This window comes from Lytechinus variegatus, chromosome 3, assembly GCF_018143015.1.
Source record: "Lytechinus variegatus isolate NC3 chromosome 3, Lvar_3.0, whole genome shotgun sequence".
In the NCBI taxonomy this organism is placed as follows: domain Eukaryota; kingdom Metazoa; phylum Echinodermata; class Echinoidea; order Temnopleuroida; family Toxopneustidae; genus Lytechinus; species Lytechinus variegatus.
This window is the reverse complement of record NC_054742.1, coordinates 16,501,366-16,515,452: the sequence shown is the minus strand read 5'-3', so window position 1 is coordinate 16,515,452 and position 14,087 is coordinate 16,501,366. Positions and strand designations below refer to the sequence as shown.

Below are 14,087 nucleotides of genomic sequence, written 5' to 3'. Positions count from 1 at the left end.
TGTTTTCTTGCAACATGCACCCATGACGTCCATTTATGATAATTATTTCAAAAATATAGACAAAATATATCAAAGGATACTTGCATACATACAATCTGTTTTTTTGCAAAACCTTAATTGGTAAGCTTGTCATATGTACTGCTAAAAAAAAGTGGCAATGAGCCAGATTAATGTATTCTTACCCTGATTTTATAAAAACAAGTTGCACACAAATAAAATAAATGTTCAAGGCCATTTATACTTCTAAACAATTTTAACAAGTGCATATGTACTTTTATTTCAACTTTTCCAATACATCCTACTTTTTGTAATAATGCCTCACACCTACACTAAGTAGGAATCATGGTAGTTAGATTTCCTTGGCCAAATAAAGGAAATGTCTAAGGTTGACAACTGATCCTAAATTACCAGATGTCAACGATAAATAAGCCCAACAAACTTGACCACAGTATCCCTTTGTAACCTCTAAATAAATCGAAACATGGTAACCGTCAGTCTGTCAGTACGCCAGTTATGAAAGAGAAAATAAAACACCTTTATAACAGATTTCTTGACTCGTTAATCAAAATGATACATTTTCTTCCCTTGGCCTGACTGAGTAGGTAATATTAAACAGACTGGGCCAAGGCATCAAGAGAATAGGATGTGGCACAAACAGACATCTAGAATACAAAAGTAGCATTTGTTTAATAAATATAATAACTATAATAAGACTATTAACAAAACTTACGAAACTGCACTTTTGTTAACATATTCAAATGGTACCTGAAGACACACTTATTTAATTATTTTTTTTTCTGTTGCATATGCATTAGGTGCGTTTAAGCGCCACTTTCTTACCCTAGGATCATGATCAGAATGATTCAAATCATGATTCTGCAGAATCATGATTGTGTTTAGTCAAAAGTGAAAATAAATGTCTTTCAAATCACAAACTTGAAACACAGAAAAAGGGGCGTTTTCAAAGACGTTTCTGTAGAATCACGAACGAAAAATGTATAAAAGTAATCTTGATTTGAATCATGATTCTATGATGTCACTGTGTCGTGCTACTTCAGGTTTCACTTTTGCCAAGCTCAAGGCGTGCGATTCAAGTTCTGTGTTGGTCATCACATCGTCCACTGTGTTTCATTCTTGTTTTTTTTTTGTCATGGCTTCATCTTCAAGTTCTAATAAATGAACTATAAACTGGACAGACGATAAGCTCAGTTGTTGAATTTAACAGTGCCAATATTAAATTGGGATCTGCAAAGAAATTCACTTAATAATATAGGTATATTTACCCAGGGAAGCCACTTCAGTTCTGAAAACTGTTCTCCCAGCGAGCCCTGCTATTATTATTACCCCGACTTAAGCTGGGCTGCCTAGGCACTCAAGCATTCAAGGAATTTCTTTCTACCGGGTACCCATTCACCTCACCTGGGTTGAGTGCAGCACAATGTGGATAAATTTCTTGCTGGAGGAAAGTATGCCATGGCTGGGATTCGAACCCAGGACCCTCTGTTTCAAAGTCAGAAGACTAATCCACTGGGCCACAATGCTCCACTTCGAAGCACCATTTTCAATAAACCGACAAGATGAATAGAAATAACAAAATGCGGTATAATAGACTGAATTCAAGATGCAAAAGATTTATTTTTCGAGAGCTGAGCAAACAATGCACAAAATAATGACCTATGCGATAGAGCTGCGCTGAGCACACATAGCGATAAAAAAAAAACATTTCAGCCAACATAAAGTTAGAACATGTGCAAAAAAGTTGACCTATACTTCCTGGGTCAAACTGGATTGACCCGAATCCAAAGGAAAAACAGCATTGGAATGAAAGTTGTCTAAACCCTGATTCTGTGGTATTGTGATTCATGTTTGTGTTTTGAATCATGATACAAATCATGATTCTGGCTTGAAGTCGCATAAATGCAGCCATTGAGCGCTCTCAGTGGATATTTAGGTGTATCATCTCAATTAATTACTTCCCTCTCATTGAAGTCTATCGAGGAGACTTTAATGTAGACTTAATACAGCATCATACCCGATCACTGGACATAATAAGACCACTAACTACACATACATGCACATGTACTACATTTAAGGCTTAAACCCTAGTAAATTTACATTTACTAGCATGAGAACTTTGACTACCGGTACACGGTTTATTTGATTAGGTCTATTAAAGCATAGACCTTTCAAATTTCCTATAGGAAGAACAAGTGACAGATTTATGAATTTGTCTATGGATGTATTTATTTGTTCACAAAATCCATTCCAGGCTAAACCTGGCTCCCAGATGCAGTTCAATGATCTCTGAAGAGTAGGTGCTAGTTATTAATTTGGCATGGGAGATTCCTGAAATCTCCGGCTAACTGTCAGATTATTAGGGACAACTACTCCTTTGGGAGAATGAACTTCTCAGGATACACATCTGGTATTGATTTCATGTTGGAAAGGTGGAAACATGCCTGAAGTACTACAACAAATAACTTCTGGCTAAGACATAAGAGCTATCAGTCTCATCAACCTGATGGAACCAATAATATTTTTAAAATAAATTAAAAGGTGTCTGTAGACTTGGTGTTTAGTGGATTTTAAAGGAAAATTATCTACGAGCATGAAGAGTGAATAATACAAATGTGCACAGGAGTTAAAAGCTCATTAATTTGCAAAGCCTCACTACAAATATGACAAAGATTGACAAAGATTGTTGAATTGTATTGCATAAAAGAGATTCCTTTTCATCACCTGAGAGTTTCAAGTGAAAAAGTAAGACATCCATGTATATGTTACTTCCTTCAAAAGGAACAAAACAAGTTCTTCAGGAATGACAGCACGAGTGGGAAAGCAAGGATTCAATATAAGGTCATGTGCAAAACATTCAGGAGCTTTTCAAACACAAATGCAAGCAAATACAGAATTTCAATGAAAGGCAAACTTTACATTTTCCATTGTCTTTACCACTTGTCACGTTTTCAAAGCTCCTCAACGTCGGTTCCAGTGATTCCTGCTTCCAACATCCTTGTTGGATTTTTTTTTGTTTTACAAACTTTTACCTATTAGCTTCTATCAGTTCCTCACATCAGGACAAAAAACATTGCTTCAAGTAAAACTACTAGAATCAATTAAAATGTGAAATGTTTATTAGATGAATTCAAGTACTTACGATATGAGAAGAGCAAAATCATGTGATTGTTGAGGTAAAAGTACTTCTTCCCTCCAGGTCAAGAAGTTATCTAGAGTGGTGTATACATCAGTGCTTACTGTTATTTCATCACCTTCATTCCATACCTCACTACCGACAAGTGATACCGTAATGTTGACATCTTCAAACACCTGCAAAGGAATAATCAAAACAATTAAAACATATTAAGAAAATAAAAAGAAGCAAAATGGGAATCTTCCGACCAGACAATGTCTTGATGATGATGACGATAATGGGTTCTTGTATAGTGCCGGTATCTGCCTCAGCTGGGCGCTCAAGGCGCATATAACAAATGGCGCCTATAATCTCCCAAACAGCAGTAGATACCAGCTGCAAGTTCCACTGGATATGAGCTCTTGCTTTAACATCAGCTGCACTGTTGCCCATATTCATTATAGTGAGCTTTCCATGTCAGGAAGGTTGCTTTACAGATACATTTAAAGAAAAAATTGCTTGATTTGTGTAGCACCTTTGATTTAAACCACTCTGTGGGATATCATAATTGTCTCTTTATAGTTTTACTAAGATTAAACCTATAGAAATATTACCTTTCCCAGAAGGTGAGCTAGTGTGCTTGACTTATTCCTCAAAATATCCACATTCCTCTCACTGTTGATAAACTAAAGAAAAAAGTAAAGAAATATGTAAAACAAATATGTATATTTCACTTTTTCAAATATATTGTACAATATAGAAAAGATTCATCTGAAACATTCTAATCAATAAATCTTCTATGTAAGATTTCTCTCCCATGCCTTCATATGTGACTTTAAGACATAAAATTGATTTTGGTTTGTGCTTCAGTTACTTCTCTTGTAGAACAGCATTGTAAACTAAACTTGCAAAAATGCTTTATCTAACATGATTATAATCAGAATTCTCACAAAAAAAACACATTTGAAATTTTGCATTAATTTCAGAAACATCAAAGACTGATGATCTTATTGCACATTTGCTCAACAAGTAAATGTTTAAGGAATTTCTAAAAAAAACATCTACTTGCTCCAAGTGTTTTCATACAAAGACAACCAAAATTCAATACCTGTTGATGGTCATGTACAATGTACAACTCCAGATATTTTCGTTCGAGGTGAATAGCAGATGGTAGGGTGACTTGCCTGACCTGTCTTTTCAGTCGATGCCACAACTTCCCTGGGGGATCCTGCCCTGAAAAAAGTCAGTCTTTTTCAATTTCTATATCTACTAGTAGTTCCATCATAATTCAATTAATTGTATATTTTCTTGACTGTATTAAAAATGGTCAATATATGTATACATGATCAATTTATTTTCAGTCATTATAGATATTTGAACTCAAAAGAGTAAATCAAGAGAGTTTAAGATTTTTCCCCTCATATATGCTGATAAATCATCTGAAATCAGAATATGTATAAAACATCGGAAAACAAGGGTTAATTTTATATCATCAGTCTTCTCCTTCTGTCTTGTGGTGTGTTGGCATCCAGTAAAAAATGGCTATTTTTGCCACTGCTTTAATTTGGAGCCTTCTTTGAGAGGATGAAAAGCTTCTTTCCCTTCATCCTTTTTTTTCTCTTTTTCCTTCTCATTTTTTTCTTTTGTTTTCTTTTCTGTTAATCTTTCTTTTTCCTTTTCTTTTTCTTTTCTTTTTTTTTCATTTTCTTACTCAGTTTTCTTTTATTTTCTTATGCTTTTTTTTCTTACTTTTTTCTTCTCTCTTCTGTTTCTTTTCTGTATCTTTTTTTTCTTATTTTTTTCTCTTTCCCTTTTTTCTTTATTTCCTTTTATTTCATTTTTTTCTTCTTTTTCTTTCTTTTTTTGTTTCCTTTGCTTGTTTTGATTGCAATTAAGAATTTCTTTTAGTACCTTTCTTCAGTAGAATAATCCCAAGTAGCATTTGCTCAAGAATCTTCATCGATATTATTCAAATATCAAATGGAAATCATATATACCATGGTTAGAAATCCTAAGGAAAATGGCATTTCCAACTCACTTTTTTCATGACGAGGTCTTTCAACAGATGTCAGTCGTGTGAATCGATATAATACATGACTTTGTGTTGTTGCTCCAGTGATGAGATAGGTGTTATTTCCATCATAAATTGTGCCACTGTTGATTTAAAGAAAAGTATGATCATCTCCATGAATCTAGAATAACTCACACTTGCATAGTATTGCCATGAACAGCTAACAGTGGAGGTACAAAGCCTTAGAACAATAAAAAATATAGGCCTACTGTCAATTGCTCAGGTCTACACTTGTAAGGCATAGGGTCAAAGAAAATATTTTATACTGCACTTTTGTAATACTTTTAGCTGTAAAAATTGATAAAATTAATGTTTATTCCCTTCAAATTAGACCTGACACTGAATTTTAACAACCAAATAATAATAAATAGGGATCTAGGCCTATTCAACTGGTCTGGCAGATTTAATGGAGGCTGGGCACAATAACACATTTGGCCCAGTATCTAAATAGCCTACATTTCGATAGCCAATGAGTCTCTGATGAAATTTTATGCATTCTGGCTTTTGAAGATCTCCAGCCAGGCCCAGGGACAGAGAAGGTTCAAATGATGACAAATCCCAAGATTTTTACTTAAAAAAGGAAGGATAAGAAAAATAAAGAATCCAGGAAGGTTTACTATCCCTGTATCACTATAATGAGCACTTTTAAAAACATACGTTGACATAGACGAATGGTACGAGATGACGTCATTTTTTGGCCTGCCATATATTTGAATATTTTGAATGAAGAAAATCGGCTGCCAAAAAAAAGGAAGGAAGAAAGATAGGAGCCGAGGAAGGAAAGAAGAAAGAAAGGATAACATTTAAAGAAACAAATATAAACGTTAAGAAGGAAAAGTAAGAGGAAAATAGAAATGTAAAAGGAGATAGGAAGAGAGACAGAAAGAGAGAGGATCCATATTTAATTTCCAAGTGCCATCAACCCTCTATTGCCGATAATCCATCTTATCAGGCAAGATGAGGGTGACAATAAACAACAGCTGATATTACGTAAGAGTAGCTCTGCCTGTAGTAGGCCTTTCAGAATAAAATGATTTCATTTGATATTTAATCATGTTTTCAAAGGCATATTGTATTTTGAAATCCAATTTTAATCTGTTTTCAGTTTTGAACAAAAAAAAATAGGCTTCACACTGGCAGCCAAGTTGATTATCTATCAATGTGACATGTTTCCACTGCTCCTCAAAAAGGCTCAAACAGTTTAGGTCAGCATAACCTTGTTCATGGAATGGGTGGGTCAGCATAAAGACTTTCAAATGTCTATTTTTAGCCACTCCAAAGCGCCACTCCAGAAGACTCGGTGCGCCACCATTTGAGAATTCCTAGCCTATAGGAATGGACCAATATGCATTTCCAGGCACATTTTATGGAGCATTTAAGCCTTATTTTTCACTATTTAGGAAATTTTGTGGTAAGTTTTGAGCAATGTCTGTGATAATAATGCTAATAATGAATATATTAACATAATGCTTTCTAGTAGAAATGCTATTTCGTTTTTTTGGTTTTCTTTGTTCTACCTACCCTAGGCTAGATAGACCGAAAGCTTTGGTCTCTGTTATATTGCACTCATTTAATGAACAAGGTTATGATATAACTTTGTTCTCTGTTACATCTCCATGTGTGACAAAATAAGGTTGGCAATGTTTGGCTTATTTTCTCTTTTTCTTTGGGGAAAATGCTTGTTTTTTTACACTGTCAGTTTCCAATACAGCTATTCATCATATAGACAGGAATAACCGTCGTTTCTGGGGATTTATTCAACAATTTCTGACATTTTACTACAATCCCCATTTACCGACGGCAATGTGTCAGTACGAGCCTTCATGTGTAATCTGGTCCGACAATTCGGCGGACGGGTTTTGTCCAGATTTGTTACTTCTTTTAGATTCTAAATGACATTATATTATCTTGGACGAAGGTCCACTATTTTCGTTAGACTCTAATCTTTCTATTGATATCATATACATTTTATAATATTTTGAAAATATACGTTACCGATGAGTTATTCCCCAGGTTATTCCTTATTTTTTGACTTTCTGCCGGAGAGGAAAATATGGCAGCCGTCAACGAGTTGTGCTTTTATCAAGGCTTTCCGATTAAATTTTCGATATCTTGGCCAATCAATGCGAGCGACAAGTTCCGAATGCACGCACATCAATATGTCCAAGCGCAGCGCAAAGCAGCGGCACAAATCGCGATAGGTAGCGACTGGTAAATACGTCTGTAATGATGATGACGTCATCCAAGATGGCAACTTACCTTGACCAACGAAAGGATCGAAGATGACGATGTTTCGATCATCATTTCAAAAGAATTAGCGGTAACTGAGGTCTAAGGTACGATATTTCTGAATTTTAAACATTTTTTCGTAAATATGGATGTGATTTCTTTTTCATAATATGACATTTTATGTACAAAAAAACGATCGGAAAATCGGGTTCCCGCTGTTCGATCTAACGTTACTGCTAAAATACGTTGTCTGTACGTACGGGCCTCCAAGCTTTTCAGTCTATGTATTGGTGAGTGAGCCAACGCAGTTCAGCGGAACAACCAAAATACAGAGACTGAAGCTTTTGGTCTATTCATCATATAACCTGGCTCTTAAGTAAATTTGATTCTTTAAATGATTTTTTCTTAGTTAAGAATAGAGATTGAAAAATGAAGTTTCTTGCCATATCACTTTCTACCATTAGAGGGCATACACAAAAATATGCCTCAAATTCCAAGTTTTGTAGCGCTCTGGCGAATCCAAAATTATTCCAAGTTACCGTACTAATGAAAAATGAATTGCAACTGTATGAAAATTAGTAATATTGGTAAAAAAAAAAAATTCAATCTTTTGAAGTGTGTGCTCTGTACAGCATTGACATACTATAATCCTACCTGTAGATTCCCTACAGCCACAGGCAGGATGGTTGCAGTGAGCAAGTGTTATATTGGTTGTTCCTCTCAACTCTGTTGGCTCCACTCACCAATTACCTACAGAGACCACTCCTAGTACCAATGAGGTCCAAACATTAACATGTATGGACCTCATAGGCGACATTACCCAAAATTATGGGTTAGACAATTCAGTTCTGATTTCAAACCCAAGACTTTGGTAAATGTACGCCTTAATACAAATTGGAGTTATGCGATATGACTTTCATTTGGTGGGAAGCCTTTAAATACTTCCAAAAATGAGTTGAAATTAAAATGAATTACAATAAACTTACATTTCAGGCCCTTTTTGTTGATTTTCGGTGAGCGTTCCACACAGCTGCGACGAGTGATCAACTCCGAAGTGATACGCGAACTGGTCAGCTGATCGGTCAGGTGATCGGTAGATTATCTTTTTGTCAGACGTTCATAATTTATGTAAAGCGTATCAATCTTCAGTATCTTGATTCCAAAGTATCAGTATTGCAGATAAATGTCATTATTGATTGGAATCAGTGGCGGATCGGGGGGGGGGGGGGGGGGGGGGGGGGGGGTGAGCATTTCTGCCCGATCCCCCTATTGAGATTTGTAGTAAATATTTTGGAATTAAATACGTTGTTCATACTAGTTATGCGACCCCTCCCTTATGATGATCACAGCATTATTTGTAATGGGGATATTTCGTTCATATTCTTGTCTCTTCTTTCTCTTTTTAGCCTTTTTTTGCTTGTTAAAACCTTTTTTCCTTTTTTTTTTGGGGGGGGGGCTCGCCAAATTTTACGTGGGTCAAAATTACCTTCATTTTTTTAGTGACAATCTTTTTTTCATTTGTCCAGTTCTACGCGAGACAAAATTACCTTCGATCATTATTATAGTTAAAAACTTTTTATTTTTTATTTATTTATTTTTTTTTGGGGGGGAGGTTGCCAAATATCACGCGAACGTTTTTCAGCTTTTACTGTTTTATTCGACTTATAATCAAATATTAAATGGGGCTTACCACAGTTTTTTTTAAAGTCAATTCATAAGAATATTCCTCCTCGGGATTTGAGCTTTCTTTCATGAAATATCAATTTTTTTCATGATTACCAAAAATACTTAAAATTTTTTATCGGTGTATGCCTATAAAGCTTTAGCTCATGCGTTGCGCCTGCCATATTTTAATGCTGATCAACTTTATGCTTTTAATGAATTCCTAAAAACAATAAATTCTCAGATCATCAATTTTGTCGCAATCGAATAATTCGATTGCGTCTCTCTATCAGTTTTGAATATTCATACAAAATATCAGCTCGTGCTTTTTGCTCATAATATTTTGATTAGTAAATTCTTCTCTTATATAATCGAGTCGGATAGATAGATAGATAACTAGAGGGAGAGAGTTGGGGGGGGGGGTCCCTCAGCTACTTGTCCTCGCTTATTTGTTATTATTTGTTATTATGCTCATGTTGTGAGAGCTTTGCGTTTTCACATTTTTTTCTTTTTCAACCTTTTATTGTCTCGGAGCTTCCCTCTATTTCTTTACACTATATAATGTAGTCCTTTTTACCTCATTGTTTCAATCATTGGCGGCGGAAGCCCCAAATTTTAGGAGGGGACAACCTAAAAAATTTTGACAAGCAAAAAAAAAAAGGCTCTCAACCCAAACATTTTAGGGGGGGACGTAGGAAAATAAATTGACAAGCAAAAAAAAAAAAAAGGTCAACAACAAATTTAGGGGGGAACGTCCCCGCTTCCGCCGCCTATGGTTTCAATTCTTTTTTGTTCTCATTTCAATGAAAACATCATTATTAAACTGACGTAGAAGACTTTATTACGAAATTTTGACATTGTTTTGTTTCATTTGTTTGGCTTTCTTTTTGTCTTCTCCTCATCTTCTTTTTCTTCTTACTTTTTCCCTTTCCTTATTTTCTCTTCAGTATTTCATTTTATGAGGTATCCGCCAATTTATACAACACCAAGCATATAGAGGCGGATAATCAGTGAGGGAGCATGACGGTGTGCCGCTCTAAAAAAAAAGGAGGAATATTGGAAGAAAAAAAAGAAGAAGGGATGGGGAAAAAATAAAGAAAAAAAAAAGATGATGATGGCAATGATGATGAAAATTATCTTGGTGATGATGATGGTTGTGGTGACGGTTGTGGTGATGATGATGGTGATGCTAATGATAGTGGTGATGATGATGACGAGATGTAATTTTGTTATTTTGTCTTTGAAAAAATTAAGTAGTGCAAAGTTGAATTCATTTAAAGTTTATTATGAAAATAGCAGAAAAAAAATTGGTATGCGTTCGAGGAAAATCCATCCCCCACCAATCTTTTTCAAAGGTAAGATTTTTTTTTTGCCCGGGGGGGGGGCCACTTCCATTCACGAGTGGATACCATGCGCGACCATGGGGTCTCGAAAAGCACCCTAAACACGTAATTTCCATATTCTGAAAATGCACCCCTTAACAAGTATTGGCGTGTGAAACCCTACCCTTAACAAGTATTGGAAACAAAACGATACTCTTGGCAAATATTCCCTGAAATGAACCCCTAAACAAGTACAGGAATGTTTTATTGTTACGGGTCCTTCGGTCGTCGGCTTTACCTTATTTGGTTTAGTACGACCCCACCTTCTACACCTCGCGCAAATCGGACTCTAAACACGAAGTGTTGGAGCAAAAAGGACATCCTTTATAAAACATTTTGATTTTGTTTTATCATCCCCGCAAATCAGACCCTAAACACGACGGTTTTCCTAGCGAATTAATAGATACCCTTTTTTCGTTATTTTTGTGTTTTTGACACCCTTATCACGTTACGTAGGTAACGTGCCCTATCGTGAAAAGGACATCCTTTTTACGTTTTTTTTTGGTCGCGCATGGTATCCACTCGTCAATGTAAGTGGCCCCCCGGGTTTTTTTGTGACGGCGTAGGCCTTTGCAAGCAGCTATTATTATGGTAAAAAAGTAAATGAAATGTCAAGAAATACATGATAATGATTTTTATGGTACATTTAGTATATCAATTCATACTTGTTATCAAAAAGAAAAAAGTGGGTCGTTACGGACCATTAAAAATGGGAAATTTGGGCATTTTATATTTAGGATAGAGCAACTGCTCGTTATAGACGTCACAATAAATCAAGCATTCTAAATTCTATCAACTCCATTTTTTGTCAAATAACACCTTCATCGATATTTTGAAATGATTTTTCTCATATTTTCATCATCTTTTTATCAGGGTGAAATTCCCCTTTAATTTACAAAACAGATTCGCAAACAATATCAAGAGTAGTGGGAGGCAAGGGTGGAAATCAGGTAGGGGACCAGGGGCTGGAAAACAGGCAAAAAAAAAACAAAAAACAAACTAAAAAAAAAAAAAAAGGAAGGTTTATCACCCCCAAAAGAAGGTCGTCTCGTCCAAAATACATGTTTTACTTCTGATGTAGGCCTATTTCTTTCCATCATATATAAAAGAACAAAAATAGTAGGGGGACATTTGATAATGTGCCCCTACTATTTTGGGTTAGGGGGAAGTGTCCCCCTGGGATTTGCACCCATGTGGGTGGGGGGTGTTGCACCTCCTTTCGGAATCATTATGGAACAGTGTGAATAGTCGCTGTGATTTCGATCTCATACCTATAAAAAAATAGAACAGAAGAACGCCTTGACCACAGGCCAAAATGCCTAACAATTTTTCCGCGGCATTAGCGACTCTCGTAAGGGGCGCTCCATTTATAAATAAAGTTGCATGTGTAGCTGTCTATGGCGACAGAATTTATAGCAGAATTGAAGCCAGAAGCGTGGGAATTTTCAAGAAAATTCAAGAAAAGAACCGGTGAGTACCGATTTAACAGTACTAATCTAATTAGTTACATGTATTGAATTATAAGAATATTCAATTTTTCGTGAAACAAAGCTTAGTTCGGCAAAATCGTGATATAGGCCCCGCTCGAGAAACACTTGTAATCGATCATACCTCAATATCTAGGTTGCTAACTTCAGCTCACTATATATACTCGTTATATAGGCCCCGCTGGTGTGTTGAACGGCTTGGAATGTCCGTGCGCGGGGCCTGTTTCACGAGTATAGTACTATAACCGTTATATAGGCCCCGCGCTACGGAACTGCAGACACTCCAACACAGTAGCGGGGCCTATATCACGAGTATATATTAAGCTTGCATCCTAAGATAGTCGCGAAACAGGCCCCGTCCAATGTGCTTATCCCAGCATTCGCACGTGCGTGGGGCTCGGATGACGGCTATATTAGTATACTCGTTATCGAGGCCCCTTACACTGCTATATAGTGGTATTTAATGTGGTCGTGGGGCTTGTTTCCCCGCGCGGTGGTCGATGAGAATTATGACGGGCGGGGCCCCCTCCCCCCCGGGGGGGGGGCTCTAATTTGTTTTCCAAATAAACAAGGAAAGAATATCATGGGCGGCGCCAGTTTAGGGGGCGGGGGGGGGGGGGGGCTCCAATTTACTTCTTCAGAAATCTATCTGTCGATTTACTTATGTGTCAATATAGTTTTTCATTATTCATTCATTAACTATTTGTATTGATTAATTAATGTATTCATTAGTCATTTAATTTATTTGTGTTAAGTGTTTTTTTTTCTTTTGTGTTATATATATGGAGTCAGAGGTCGTTTTTATTTTTTTTTTATGCGGATCGAAGTTCATTTATTTCAATCTATTTTTATTGATTATCTATGTATTTATATTGATTAATAATGTATTTATATTTTTTCATTCAACTATTAGGTTTCATTTTTTTTCTTTTGTGATGTAGAGAGTCAGAGGTATCATTCGTTTTTAATTATATCTGTGCGTGAAATTTCGTTTATTTATTTATCAATCTATTTTACTTGATTAGTATATTAATATATATTCATTAAGTATTTCATTTATTTGTTTTCAATGTTTTATTTTTTGGTGATATAGAGAGTCAGAGGTATCATTCATCTTTAATTATTTTATGTGCGGGAGTTCATTTATTTCAATCTATTTTAATTGATTATCTATGTATTTATATTGATTAATAATGTATTCATATTTTTTCATTTAATCTATTTGTTTTCATTTTTTTCTTTTGTGATGTAGAGAGTCAGAGGTATCATTCGTTTTTAATTATATCTGTGCGTGAAATTTCATTTATTCATTTATCAATCTATTTTAACTACAGTGTTTTTTTTCTTTTGTGATATAGAGATTAAGAAGTATAATTTGTTTATAATTATTTTTATTTGTGGAAGTTCATCTAATTTATTTTTAACGGATTAATAAATGTATTATTAATTATAGGATTTATTTGTTTTCATTTTTTCTTCTTTTGTAATGTAGAGAATTAGAGGTATCATTCGTTTTAATTCTTTTTATGTGTGGAAGTTCATTTAGATTTTTGGTCAGTCTTTTTTTAATCGATTAAGAAATGTATTTTGAACACATTTTTATGAAACCAAGACAATGTACTCTGAACAGTAGATTAAGAGAATTTCAGTTTAAAATGTTACACGGCATTAACACAAATCATCACTTGTTCCGTTTTAAAATCTCACAAAATAACCTTTGTTGTTATTGTAAAAAAGAGGAGGAAACATATCGCCATCTTTTTTTGGAATGTGAATATGCTTGTCTGGTTTGGGATAATTGTAAGGAGATGTTTGGTTTTATTTCTACCGGTAATTTAAGCTGGGAGGAAATTCTTGTAGGGGTAGAATTAAAGGACGAAGGAAAAGAACGCTTAATCAATCACTTTTTAATCTTTGTTAAATTTTTAATCTTCAAAGGGAGGGAAAAGGGTGCACATATAACCATGGATGAAATTAAAAGGAAATTTAAAGAAGAAGAATGGGAAGAAAGAAGGCTGGCGCTAGGTAGAGGCAAGATGTCTCTTCATTTAAGGAAATGGGAAAATCTTAATTAAAAGAATAAATAGGGAGAGTGAGGCAAAGGTATACATACGAGAGACAAAGCC

At 35.2% G+C, this 14,087-nt stretch overlaps 1 protein-coding gene across 3 annotated transcripts in view; it reads right to left on the bottom strand.

Annotated features, from left to right (window-relative positions):
• LOC121410349 overlaps positions 1–14,087 on the bottom strand; it is a 74,738-nt gene that overhangs the window by 38,591 nt on the left and 22,060 nt on the right. For 2 of the 3 annotated variants that reach the window (XM_041602375.1, XM_041602373.1), the window contains exons 7-10: positions 5,169–5,284; positions 4,239–4,363; positions 3,745–3,816; positions 3,158–3,327 (exon numbers count right to left, since the gene is read on the bottom strand). In XM_041602375.1, coding sequence (XP_041458309.1) covers positions 3,158–3,327; positions 3,745–3,816; positions 4,239–4,363; positions 5,169–5,284 — 483 coding nt within the window. The remainder of the gene's footprint in view (positions 1–3,157; positions 3,328–3,744; positions 3,817–4,238; positions 4,364–5,168; positions 5,285–14,087) is intronic. The other variant, XM_041602374.1, reaches the window with a different exon arrangement.